Source organism: Oncorhynchus mykiss, chromosome 24, assembly GCF_013265735.2.
Source record: "Oncorhynchus mykiss isolate Arlee chromosome 24, USDA_OmykA_1.1, whole genome shotgun sequence".
In the NCBI taxonomy this organism is placed as follows: domain Eukaryota; kingdom Metazoa; phylum Chordata; class Actinopteri; order Salmoniformes; family Salmonidae; genus Oncorhynchus; species Oncorhynchus mykiss.
In genome coordinates this window covers 24849291-24863599 of record NC_048588.1, presented here as the reverse complement: position 1 = coordinate 24863599, position 14309 = coordinate 24849291, and the positions used below count along the sequence as shown (strand labels likewise).

Genomic DNA, 14309 nt, shown 5'->3' with positions numbered 1-14309 from the left:
ATACCTTATAGTTTATGACTTTACCATGCATAATGTTTCCACCTTTTAGGCTTACAGTTGATGCAGCAACCAGACGTATAGACAAACAGTTCACTGCGCATGAGCGAAGGTGTGGTGTGAATTTCCACTAAGGTAAACCGACACCACAAAGGCAGTTAATGGGCTATTAGCAAAATAAACAACTACTTAGGCCCCCCCAATGTTCAGGGTCTCCCCACAAACTGTGAGGAGGACCCTAAACCGGATTCTGCTTAGGGCCCCCAAAAAGATAGGGTCGGTGATAAAAGTATTGGTAACCTGGTACCTGGTGCCTAATAGTGCTTGTTTGAATGAATCCCAAATAAACAAACCAGTCACTCCTAGGTTATTAACTGTGTATGCATTAATACTTTACCCAGAAAATATCAAATGCAACAGCAACCAATCTATCATCATAAAGTCATAATCTCATCTTCCATATATAGTTCATCCTGTCCAACTTGCAATAAACCCAACTGGCCAGCAGGAATCACTATTCGATAGATTTTCAGTGATGTTGCATGCATGCTGTAACCAGCTATCTAGCTAATCATAAACAGTCAACGCAGCTGCTTTCTAGCATGAGCTGCATCCCATCAACACAGCTGCCTCGGATTCGAACACACCAGTGTCAAGCCACCGACACAGAGGAAGAACACACTAAAAAAGGTTAGTCACCCATCATTTCATGAAGATGGAATCGATGCACCAATTTGAGCTAAACATTGAAAGCAGAATGGCTTAGCAAGATAGCTATGAATAGAGGTCTCCGAAATACCAAAATATTTTCCCAGTGCTGTAGCAGCTAGCTAACGTAGCTGATAGCCTACACCATAATTAATGTTGGCAAAGAACAGATGCCAGCTAATCCTCCAAGCTAACTAAAGGCGCATTGGTAGTTTCAAAATAACATTTTTGTCAATGGAGTATTGTAGCCAGGGCTTTTCTGTTACAGTCGGGTTTAGAGGAAAATACTTTACAGTTGTAGTAAATAACAATGGCCTGTAAAATAGTATAATTCCCAATGTGACATCAGCTAGCTGGCTAGCTAGTAGTTTTCTCGCTTTTTGTTTCCCCCTGTCCATTGAGTGAATGGGGAACGATGACACCTCACTCGCTAGCGTAGTGGTGAGTGCCTGGTATTTCAGCGGGCATTTCATTGTTGTAACATAAAGCCTTGATGTAAGTGGCGAAATTATGTGCCCATAGCATCCCTGCGGTGGTGGGAAGAAAACAGTGTAAACATCTGTAGCAACAAGCAAGATTGGTTATAACCACGAAAGTGTATGAAATATGTCAGCTGATAATGAAGCGGTTTGGGAGCTTCATGCAACTTTGATTCTATGGCATTTTTTTGCTGACATGCTGCCAAAAAGTGAGACAGCTTACTTATCCCAACCTTTTAGTAGCCTACCTCCTTTAAAGGGGGACTGATGTAAAGTGTTGCAATTGGCAGTATATTTTTAACTGTGCATGTGGTTGTAGCTGCCAAGCCCGTTATTAGAAGTGAATAAAGCTTATGTATTGTGTAGTATATTCACATTGCTAGAGTATGTCCATTATGCTTGTTGTCTGGTCATTTTCTCCTACAAGGAGGAACATATGAGTTATTTCTAGTTTTTCTGTCTATGGTTATCCTCCAGACCATTTTATAGCTGGTCCTGAAAAAACCTTGCTTCCTGTTTTTTGGGGGGCAAGAATCTGGCCCCTTGCTAGAGGCTTGTTTAGATGTAGAGGTCTCCTGCTGCTGGGAGCTCTGGGAATGTCAGATAGAACTGGAACTTTGTCACCAAAGTTTCACCCCATTGACTACCAGAGTGGGACTGTGTGCATTCTGACCCATTTTGAGCGCCCCCATCCCTCACTGGAACAACAGCTAGTCTAAACAGTTAGTTCACATTCAAAATATCTGCTATCACTCAGGTAGGGGTAGGTTTAAGTCAATTTGGGTTTTGGCTTACATTGACTGTGATTTACACACATGAAACGGAGGCTGAAATATAGTTTAAGCCTACATCATTTGGGGGTAAAGCCTTAGGCTGTTTGTCATTCTATGCTACACCATGGAGAGGGTGATTCGCATAGGGCTGTGGCGGTCACGAAAATTCGTCAGCTGGTGATTGTCAAGGAAATAACTGTCATTCTCACATTAATTGACCGTTAATTAACATAAACACATTTAGCATCTTCTGGCTTCCACACAGACTTTTTAAAATGGATTGTAGGCTAATAAATCCATGTAATATAGCCTACACCTTCTCAATAAATCCATTATTTATTTTAGACAAGTCTTAAGAAGCATGATATGAAGAAAATGTATAGTCTATTTCAGAAGAAAAGAATAGCATATTCTAAGTTGTCCTTTTGTTAGGTCCTGATGTGGTTTATGCCAAATGGCTGTGGGCTACACTAGTTCATTTAGTAGACAAGATTTGCTTATAATTCTATGGCATTATTTTATAGTATGAAGAATACAATTGAACAAAGCTGAATAAATTATATATTTTTTCTACAAACGATTTGAGGGAGTGCGTACATGCGGCTATTCTGTGTTGAACGGTTAATAAATAAATAGGTACTCCTATGCTTAATTTTGTCAAGGCTGTGGGTAACTGGTGAAAGAAGTCAGGCGCAGGAGAGCTGAGATGCGTGGACAAGGTATTTAATTCAAGAAAACACCAGTATAAACAACTCCGGTGGAAGTCGTGACAAATATAGAGTTATTAATGTAACTTTAGTTGTTATACAAACATTGGGCTATATGTTTGGATTTTTAATACGTTGTAAGATGCGACTAATGATCATTTGAAAAACGTCGCTTGAATGGCATGAGCTCTGCTTTGTTTTTTGCGCAGGCTGTACACACTCCAACAGTCTCTCATTCACAATTTGACAAGCACTTGATAATGTCTCGAATTTCATGGCGGCATGCCCTTTGTGGCCCTAATGCACCCTAACAAAATCCATAACTTTTGTGGCCCGGAGTGCTACGTTGTGCCCTTCTCCCTGAGTGTGCAGCACAATCCGTCACGTGATCGGGTCTTTCTCACAGGCTACAAGTTAAGGCAGACACATCGGGGACGGAACTGTGCGTGTCCTTATCCAATTCCGAGGTGCATATTGAAGATATTGGAAAAACTGTCCACATTTACTTTTCATCAGCCAACAAGATGAGTTGGCCTAACAAACAACAAAAGCACTAGCCTATGTCAATCTACTATCCCCCTTAGTACAAAAGTCGACCTATTCTAAAACTGCGAGAAATAAATATTCCAAACATAGTCTGGGACAGTTGTGGGATACGATAGATCACAAATTAATACAACCACTAGCATCCCCAAAAAATGTTAATGCAATGTGGCTGACGCAACAGATCAGAACATTTGAACTTTATTTATTTATTGTTATTGAACCTTTATTTAACTAGGCAAGTCAGTTAAAAACTAATTCTTATTTACAATGACGTCCTACCGCAGCCAAAGCCTAACCTGGACGACACTGGGCCAAATGTACGCCGCCCTATGGGACTCCCAATCACAGTCGGATGTGATGCAGCTTGGATTCAAACCAGGGACTGTAGTGATGCCTCTGGCACTGAGATGCAGTGCCTTAGACCGCTGCGCCACTCGGGAGCCCAAAATGTTGATAAACTATTATGCTATTTCTTCACATTATAAGCACAGCAATGCGCACATGGTAGTAGATTATAAGTGCGAATGTTCCATTAGCGGAAAACACCATTATCAAAAGTGACCGCAAATGCAATTATGCATGTATTGCTTTCATTATAAAGTAACATTTTTATGGTGAAAATTATCTTCCCCAAACTTGAAACTCACACGCTGCTTATAAATTCCAGTTAGGCTCTATACCCCTTGTCAATCAGATTAATGTGATTAATTTAAAAAAGTTATTTGGCCACTTTAGTTATACAAACTTTATTCAAACATATAGACCTATGGGCTAGGCTACATGAGGTGTGTGACTATGATTCGAACAATTCACAAAAAAAGGCATTGTTTTTTATGCTGGGCATCATTCAAGTGATAATATATAATTCACAAGTGATAGGATAATATTGTCACCCATCAGACTAGTCTTCGTTTAATTTTGTCTTTAAATATACTAAATAATATGGGTGTGACATTTGTTTTGATCTAGAATGGACCATTATCTTGCATCTGTATCGAAACAGGGGCAGCGGGAAAAAATACATGTCATCTATGTCATCTATGTACTTAAATAGATACATGTCATCTATGTACTCTTTTCCCCTTGGTTTATTTTTATACTTCTGTTGTAAATATGAGCAATGTGTTTTAATATTAGGAAAGTTGAGAAATAAATATAGTAAGCCTAGCCTGTAGAAATCTGATCCTCCTCTTTTTAATAGAGGCCATCACTCTGTTTTCTCCTGCAATTGCATAGCCTATAGAAATGTTGTGAACATGAGCTTATTGGCTCTCATGAAGTGTTTGATTAGATTTTTGAAAACATTTGCTTTGATGTCAGAGTGATTAGAGGGACAATAGAGTGCTGAGTAAAAGGTAGTAAGCAAGTTTGGTAGGCTACTAATGACCATCAGCAGCATCACGGTCATGTGGAATTTGACTGTCTTCGTGACTCGTGAATGCCGGTGTGGCGGTAATACGGTCACCGCAACAGCCCTAGGTCCGCGTAGCACCCCTGAGGCAGAAAAATAGTAATAAAACCCAGATTTTGGGAATGTGCTCCTGCCTGCCTTCAGCAGTATGTTGAGAGTGGCTCTTTGGCAAAAATATTTTCCTTGAGTTTTGTGGTTTTGGCAAACACAGCTCTAATGGAGGCTAGGAATGTTTCTCTTTTGCCAAGATCACTTAAACTGTTCTTTGGTTGTGATATGTGTAATATTTTTCCATGTTCAAATAAGCGACTAGTGCTTTGTGTGGCATGCTAATGGACTGTTGCAAAAGGTTAAGTCGTGGGTCACTCTGTCTATAGTCCTACTCAAAAGGCATTTCTGTACACCCGCAATAACATCTGCTAAATATGTGTATGTGATGTTTGGTTAGGAGGAGAAATAAAATGGGTGTTTATTAAATGGACTATTTTATTTTCTGTGACAAATTCCTCACTGGGAGTGATATATTGTGTGTGATCTAATTGTATTTATGAAACATAATAAGTTATGTTACTCATTCTCTTATGCCAGATGTGAATATTGACTGAACATGTTTTTTCTCTCCCTCAGGGCATTTTAATTAGTGGCAGCTTAACCCCTTTTTAGAGGTTACGAAAGACTGGACCCCCCCCAAAAAAACTGGACCTCTGCTTCTGTATGGAAAAATCCCCCTTGCATGAAGAAACAGGAGCCAAACTGGTAGGACAACCAACTGTGTGGAGCAACACAGCAGACACACCACCATGTTCAGCCTGATCAAAAAGGACAAGGAGAAGGATGGAGGGAAGAAGGATAAGAAGGACAAGAAGGAGAGGATGTCTGCGGCGGAGCTGTGCAGCCTGGAGGAGATGAGTATGAGGCGTGGCTTCTTCAATCTCAAGAGGGAGTCAAAGCGAGATTCCAAGAACAAGCTGGAGATCTCCAACCCCATTCCCATCAAGGTGGCCAGCAGCCACGAGCTCAGCCTCACTGACATAGAGTCAGACGGCCTGAGCAACCGCAGTAGCATGGTGCTGGACGCAGACGGCCTGAGTGCTGCCAGCTCCACCGACGACCTAAAGGGTGATGGGGGTGGCGGTATGGACAAGGACCGGGGCTCGGTACGAGACCGCGTGGCCCACTTTGGCTCGATGGCCAAGCACAACTCCTCTCAGGTCATGAAGCGTTTCTCCTTCTCTCAGAGGAGCAAAGAGGAGAGCCCCTCAGAGACCTCCACACCCTCGGGACAGAACTCAGCCACTCCGTCCCCGCAGGTGGAGAACAAGGTGTTCGAACCGCAGCACAAGCACAGCCTCCAGCAGCCTGGGCCGGGGGTCGGGCCAGCACCTTGGCCAGTACAGGTCAAGAAGGCCCGCATCCCTGAGGTGGTGGACAAGACCTTCTCTGCTGACCTGAGGCTCCCGGCCGTCATCCCTCCACAGTCTCCGGAGCCGCGGGAGCTGGAGCTCCAGCGTCGCAACACGGGTGACTTCGGCTTCTCCCTGCGACGCACCACCATGCTGGACCGCGGAGCCGACGGCGGGGTCTACCGGAGGGTGGTGCACTTCGCCGAGCCCGGGGCCGGCGCTAAGGACCTGGCCCTGGGGCTGGTGCCGGGAGACCGTCTGGTGGAGATCAACGGGGGAAACGTGGAGAACAAGACCCGGGACGAGATTGTGGAGATGATCCGTCAGTCTGGGGACACGGTGAGGCTGAAGGTGCAGGCCATCCTGGAGCTAAGTGAGCTGAGCCGCTGCTGGCTGAGGAACACAGACGGCCTGCGACGGGAGGCCTTGGATGTAAGTTATCCCCAATCACTCTTCCCCTTATCACCTAGATAGACATCCCATTCATACAGTGCCTTGCGAAAGTATTCGGCCCCCTTGAACTTTGCGACCTTTTGCCACATTTCAGGCTTCAAACATATAAGAATCAACAACGAGTGGGACACAATCATGAAGTGGAACGACATTTATTGGATATTTCAAACTTTTTTAACAAATCAAAAACTGAAAAATTGGGCGTGCAAAATTATTCAGCCCCTTTACTTTCAGTGCAGCAAACTCTCTCCAGAAGTTCAGTGAGGATCTCTGAATGATCCAATGTTGACCTAAATGACTAATGATGATAAATACAAACCACCTGTGTGTAATCAAGTCTCCGTATAAATGCACCTGCACTGTGATAGTCTCAGAGGTCCGTTAAAAGCGCAGAGAGCATCATGAAGAACAAGGAACACACCAGGCAGGTCCGAGATACTGTTGTGAAGAAGTTTAAAGCCGGATTTGGATACAAAAAGATTTCCCAAGCTTTAAACATCCCAAGGAGCACTGTGCAAGCGATAATATTGAAATGGAAGGAGTATCAGATCACTGCAAATCTACCAAGACCTGGCCGTCCCTCTAAACTTTCAGCTCATACAAGGAGAAGACTGATCAGAGATGCAGCCAAGAGGCCCATGATCACTCTGGATGAACTGCAGAGATCTACAGCTGAGGTGGGAGACTCTGTCCATAGGACAACAATCAAAAGTATATTGCACAAATCTGGCCTTTATGGAAGAGTGGCAAGAAGAAAGCCATTTCTTAAAGATATCCATAAAAAGTGTTGTTTAAAGTTTGCCACAAGCCACCTGGGAGACACACCAAACATGTGGAAGAAGGTGCTCTGGTCAGATGAAACAAAAATTGAACTTTTTGGCAACAATGCAAGACGTTATGTTTGGCGTAAAAGCAACACAGCTCATCACAATGAACACACCATCCCCACTGTCAAACATGGTGGTGGCAACATCATGGTTTGGGCCTGCTTTTCTTCAGCAGGGACAGGGAAGATGGTTAAAATTGATGGGAAGATGGATGGAGCCAAATACAGGACCATTCTGGAAGAAAACCTGATGGAGTCTGCAAAAGACCTGAGACTGGGACGGAGATTTGTCTTCCAACAAGACAATGATCCAAAACATAAAGCAAAATCTACAATGGAATGGTTAAAAAATAAACATATCCAGGTGTTAGAATGGCCAAGTCAAAGTCCAGACCTGAATCCAATCGAGAATCTGTGGAAAGAACTGAAAACCCGCTGTTCACAAATGCTCTCCATCCAACCTCACTGAGCTCGAGCTGTTTTGCAAGGAGGAATGGGAAAAAATGTCAGTCTCTCGATGTGCAAAACGGATAGAGACATACCCCAAGCGACTTACAGCTGTAATCGCAGCAAAAGGTGGCGCTACAAAGTATTAACTTAAGGGGGCTGAATAATTTTGCACGCCCAATTTTTCAGTTTTTGATTTGTTAAAAAAGTTTGAAATATCAAATAAATGTCGTTCCACTTCATGATTGTGTCCCACTTGTTGTTGATTCTTCACAAAATAAAATAAAATAGAGTTTTATATCTTTATGTTTGAAGCCTGAAATGTGGCAAAAGGTCGCAAAGTTCAAGGGGGCCGAATACTTTCGCAAGGCACTGTACCTACAACCCACAGGCTGATTCTTCTATAAGGTACGGGTGAATTGGACCTAACCCTCCCAACACATCCCACTCATTAGTGTGGGTGTGAGCAAAGTCAGTGTGGTAACTTGGTGGAACGATTCACCAATGCCAAGGCTGTGTTTCATGTTTTAGCAGGATGGGTGTTGTAACTCTGGAACTGTCTGATGATGATCACTGTTGCTCCTCTCTAACTAGGTCTAACAAATAACCACATTTCCCTCCCAGAACCCACACAAGTCATTTACAGGTGGCCCAACCTATGGATTGGCCCAGACACTTAACAGTCTCTCATTGTTTTCACAGTGCAATCCAAGTCCAGTGTGTTTTTTCTGTGAAGTAAAAAAAACTTTTACTGAATAAAAATGTTCTTTTGAGAAAAGTTAATGACAAACTTACCACAGCTCTGATGGATTGAAGCAGTTTCTATGAGGCTCTGCTTGCTATGTTTCTTCCTCTCCTTACAGACCTTCTGCAATGTTTAGGTTTCAGCCATGCTTTCCTGTGGGTGTCTGGGCTTGATGTAGAAATGTCACCTTGGTGTGTGCAGCCCAGCCCCAGAAGAGTCAAATCCTGCCCGGACCGCCCGGTTGATATTAAACGGAAGCTGTTGAGGCTAATCTTGTATTTTATGCTCTGCTTCCTCGTTGGTTTTATATAAGAAAGGCATTCTGCCCAGGTTGGAGCTTCTGTGAGTGTAGATAGGTATCTAAGTGTGTGGGTCTGTATGTAAGTATGTCTGCATGCTGAAATAAGTAAAGGTTGTGTCTGTGTTTGTGTGAACAGGCTGCTGTTCTGGAACTGCTGTCCAGTTCAGAGTTCAGACAAAGATAAAGATAAAGTGTGGTCAAGGCAAACTAGGCTCTACAACCTGTGTGTGTGCGTGTGTGTAGGTTGTGTGTAGGTTGGATAAGACTTGTTTCTTTAATCACATTAGGGTTAGGAAAGATGGGCCACACCCTCCTCATGCAACTTGCAACAGTTGGATTTAAATCCGTTTGTGATGACTTCTGTGTATTACACTGCTATAAACAGTGTGTTCACCATGCCCTGTAACCACTCAAGAACAATGTATCATGTTTGTTCAGTCATTTGCAAATAGTTTTACTGCTGCTTAAGTTATTTATCAGTGATTAAAAAATATATATATTCCTATCCAAGGATTGTCCTTGTTTGTAGTCTTGTGGACTGGATGTTTGTGATGTTGGTTAGTAAGACGGTTATGTTACTGTTCAGTGCAATAGTGGATTTTTGTGGAGCGGTGAAAAGGGTGTGTTTTTGGTTGTGTGTGTACAATTATGTGTCTGGATACTTGATAGTGTGTTGTGTGTTTATGTGTGTAGTGTGGTAGGCCTTGTCCCTGGTTAGGTGGCACACAGTGGTCTGATTGCACTTAGGGTCAGGGAGTGTTTTGAAGCATGAAGGATACTCTGTGCCTAATAACTAGGTTTACTAAATGGTAACATACACTGGCAATTCATGGCCATTTCTGTTGTCACCCAACATCAAACTGCTCCTCTTGATTTTTGTATCTGACCTTCAGCCTGGTATAATTGGTTCTTTGAAGCTTGAGGGCATTAAATGGACCAATCTTAATGCACAGGTAAAAAGCCTACACTCTTAGAAAAAAGGGTTCCAAAAGGGTTATTCAGCTGTCCCAATAGGAGAACCTTACTCGTTCTTTAGTCTAGTCTGTGAAAGGACATGGAATACCAAGGTACAAGCTTGTCTTAGCAAACCTGTCTAAGCTACACAGTGAAGACATGGCTGGCTACTGAGAACCTCGGGTCATGCGAAATAAGTCACCTTGGAGATACTTGAAAAACACTGGGGAAATGATCCGTTCCCCCAAAATGATCTGTTCTCTCCACCCCTCCTGTTTTCCTCACTCCGGTATTTTCTGCATTGTTCTATTTTGGAATTTACCAATAAACAAAAAAGGACTTTGCTGTGCTGTTCGGTTTGAGGCCAGCTTCTCTCTTTGTGCTTTTCCTGGCTCTGCGCCTCCCTCCCTGTGTAGTGTAGCCTAAACCACTGCTGTCTCCTAGAGCAGAAACAGGGAGAGTAGATCAGAATTAGATTCCAGGCACAGACTGAATTCCACTGCTGTCTCCTAGAGCAGAAACAGGGAGAGTAGATCAGAATTAGATCCCAGGCACAGACTGAATTCCACTGCTGTCTCCTAGAGCAGAAACAGGGAGAGTAGATCAGAATTAGATCCCAGGCACAGACTGAATTCCACTGCTGTCTCCTAGAGCAGAAACAGGGAGCGTAGATCAGAATTAGATCCCAGGCACAGACTGAATTCCACTGCTGTCTCCTAGAGCAGAAACAGGGAGCGTAGATCAGAATTAGATCCCAGGCGCAGACTGAATTCCACTGCTGTGAGAGGGTCTCAATCTGACAGATCATGATGATGCAGTCAACACCCTGAGAAGTGTGCTTTGGTGTAGGCCTGGGAATTGTCAGGGACGTCACAATACGATATTAGTAAGATATCTTTTACTTAAGATAATTTACGGTTTGTATTGCTTTTTGGTTTAGTTTATTTGATCATTTTAAACAAGGTACACATACAACATTATGTCCTTGATTAATTAAGAATCATCCATGATAAACACAAGTCTAGAAATTATTTCCATTGCGGTCCTCTTTCATGATAGCATTTGGCAAGTGTGGCATATGTGGTAGGATATGTTGTGATTCACACCATGTATTGCAATTCGATAAAGTGATTTTATTGTGATTTGATGTTCCAAACATATTGCCTGCTCCAGAGAGACAAGCGAGAGCATGAGAAAATTTGTTTTGCTCAGTCATGGAAAAAAATGTGCTGAAAACATGTTGACTCACAATTTTTTTTTTTAAAGATGGAGAACAAGCTATAGGATAAAAAATACTGTAGCTATCGATTTATAAGTATTGATTATAATATTGTCTAAAATAATATTGCAATAGGTAACTATCGACCCCCCCCCCCCCCCCCTTCCTCCTTCTTTGTTCTCTGCAATCAACCGTGCTCCCTTTCTGTTCCACACCCCTGCCAGCACTCTCCCTCTCCCATCTGTCATCTTCCAGCTGATGCCCCCTCTACAATACTGTGTCTTTGTTATCGCTTGTCATGTAGCTCTATCACGTAGCGAGCGGTCCTCTCCCCTAAGGGGGGTAGGGAGGCCAATTTGGAGTTTTTTGTTTGTGTCCCTCAATTGGCTGAGGTACAAGGGCCCTTGTGACACAAAGTCCTAATGAAAGTCTAATCTCCCCAAACCGCAATGGAATTCATCTGCTGAGCGCGAGCCGTGTTCTGGCCACATGTTGTTCTCTGGAGTTTTGGGGAGAAAAATAAAGAATGTATTTTCTTGCGGAGACGGAGAGTGACTGGGAATGTGGGCCCTCCCTCCCTGGGCACTAGAGTTGGTTTCTTGTTAAAAGACTTTGAGTCACAGTGTGGATAAGAGAGTTGTTTTTTAACCAAGTGGCCGAGCGCTCTGTTTCCATCACGCAAACAGGAAGTGAGGGCTGCTTGGGGGTTGGGTTGTGTATGTGTGGTTACGTCCGTTATTGATTTATATGTCCCAGTCTCACTAAGCAGAAGGCCAGCTCTCCATCCCTTTTGTCTTTTAAAACAAACATCAACAGCTTGTACGGTCGGGTCATCCGTTCAAATGAAGGAGAACCAACAGAACGGTAATTTCTCAGTTCAACAAAGGCTGTAATGGCGCAACACAGCCAGGAGGTACGCTTCACATTCTCTTGATTTAGAACGACTCTCCAACGGGTCTCCAGGCCCATGGTAGAAAGACATTCAATGCAGAGTCTGTTTCATAAACATCAACTATCATGTTTTTTTTTTTAAACTAAAAGTTAATGAAGGAATGTGCAGCCTCCTCAGCCATATGAATGAGAACAACATGTTGAAATTATCCTCTTCCATAGCTAAGGAATGTGAGGAGGACAGGAAGCAGGAGACTGCCCGGGAGTATGCTCTGAAATGGGGCTTTAAAAATGAACACACACGTGGGCACAAGTTGCACGTGAGTATGCTCTGAATACACATACAAGGTGATTTTACCAGTGCCCCAGACAGACAGGAAGCTCCCATTCTCCCAGTCAGTGGTTCATGTGGAAAGGATATCCTGCAAAGAGCACCAGGATCGGGATAAGGGATAAAGTATTGCTTTTCACAGGAACAAACAAGATACATAGTGTCACGTTTACTCCCGCTCTTCCTCTCCGGCGTTCGAAGTCTCCAGTTGTCTCATCATTACACACACCTGCACCATTGTTACAGCACCTGCGCCTCATGACATTCACCTGGACTCCATCACCTTCCTGATTACCTTCCCTGTACCTGTCACTCCCCTTGGTTCTTTCCTCAGGCGTTATTGACTCTGTTTCATGTCTGTATGCTTTTCCTGTTTCTTGTTTTCTTGTTTGTTTTATTCTGTTATTACATTTGCACTCCCTGTACTTGCTTCCCAACTCCCAGCGTACACGTTACAGGGATTTTTGAAAATGTTTTTTTACTGGTGATGTCGGGTCAGCCGGCCTGTCAGGCTCCCCGTGCCTCGGCCGGCCCGTCAGGCTCCCCGTGCCTCGGCCGGCTCTACAGGTTCCCGTGCCTCAGCAGAAGCGAACGGTCCGCTCCTGGTCCTCGGGACCGTCCCTCTGGTCGGCGTCTTCTGGCGGCTGGAGCTGCGTGTCAGGGACGGGGGTACTGTCATGTTTACTTCCGCTTCCCTTCTCCAGGGCTCGACGTCGCCAGTTGTCTCATCATTACACACACCTGCCATCATCGTTACGCGCTCCAGTGCCTCATGACATTCACCTGGACTCAATCACCTCCCCTTGGTTCTTTCCTCAGGTGTTATTGACTCTGTTTCGTGTCTGTACGCTTTTCCTGTTTCTTGTTTTGTACTATGTTCTATTTATTATTAAATTTGCACTCCCTGTACTTGCTTCCCAACTCCCAGCATACACGTTACACATAGGTCTATTTTGGCCCTGGATAAGGCTGAGGAGGGTCCACCCAGAAAATGGGCCCGTACAGGAATGTGTGAGTGCATAGGATTTAATTATAAACTTAGGCAAAAAATGCAACCGGTTGAGTAACTTTGTTTGAGGCTGCCAGTTTGTAGGACTTTTACCAGGCCCAGCCGGAGTCATTTCAGTCCACAGTCCATCCCCAACCAGGCCCAGCCGGAGTCATTTCAGTCCACAGTCCAACCCCAACCAGGCCCAGCTGGAGTCATTTCAGTCCACAGTCCAACCCCAACCAAGCCCAGCTGGAGTCATTTCAGTCCACAGTCCAACCCCAACCAAGCCCAGCTGGAGTCATTTCAGTCCACAGTCCAACCCCAAACAGGCCGAGCTGGAGTCATGTCAGTCTACGGTCCGAAGTGGCTAAGGGATCCAACAGATTTTTTTTCATCCAATGTTATTAAATGTATTAGTCAATTGTTTACGTCTGGGTTTTATTATGCACATTAGTTTAATAGCTGCATGGCTGCCGTTTCCTTTCCTCGTCTCCAGTCCTTCTACACTGAACAAAAATATAAACGCAACATGTAAAGTGCAAAAGATCCCAGAAATGTGTGTTTACCTCCTTGTTAGTGAGCATTTTATTCTTTGTCAAGATAACCCATCCACCTGACAGGCTGGTTAAACAGCATGCTCATTACACAGGTGCACCTTGTGCTGGTGACAAAAGGTCGCTCTAAAATGTGCAGTTTTGTCACACAACACAATGCCACAGATGTCTCAAGTTTTGAGGGAGTGTGCAATTGGCATGCTGGCTGCAGGAATGTCCACCAGAGCTGTTTGGACAGTATGTCCAACTGGCCTCACAAACGCAGAACACGTGTAACCACACCAGCGCAGGACCTCCACATCCGGCTTCTTTACCTGCGGGATTGTCTGCGGAGGGGAGGGGTGGGGGTGCTGAGAAGTATTTCTGTCTGTAAAAAGTCATTTTGTGGAGAAAAACTCATTCTGATTGGCTGGGCCTGGCTCTCCAGTGGGTGGGCCTATGCCCTCCGATGCCCACCCATGGCTGCACAGCTGCATGTGAAATCCATAGATTAGGGCCTAATGAATTTATTTCAATTGACTGATTTCCTCATATGAACTGTTGAAATGGTTGCGTTTTATATTTTTGTTCAGT

General features: G+C 43.9%; 1 protein-coding gene across 3 annotated transcripts in view; it reads left to right on the top strand.

Moving 5' to 3' along the window:
• The first annotated feature begins 536 nt into the window (after nucleotides 1–536).
• Nucleotides 537–14309, top strand: part of LOC110503378 (unconventional myosin-XVIIIa) — a 172253-nt gene continuing 158480 nt past the window's right edge. For all 3 annotated transcript variants that reach the window (XM_036961666.1, XM_036961665.1, XM_036961664.1), the window contains exons 1-2: nucleotides 537–687; nucleotides 5249–6456. In XM_036961666.1, the coding sequence (XP_036817561.1) occupies nucleotides 5422–6456 (1035 nt within the window). In that variant the 5' untranslated portion in view covers nucleotides 537–687; nucleotides 5249–5421. The remainder of the gene's footprint in view (nucleotides 688–5248; nucleotides 6457–14309) is intronic.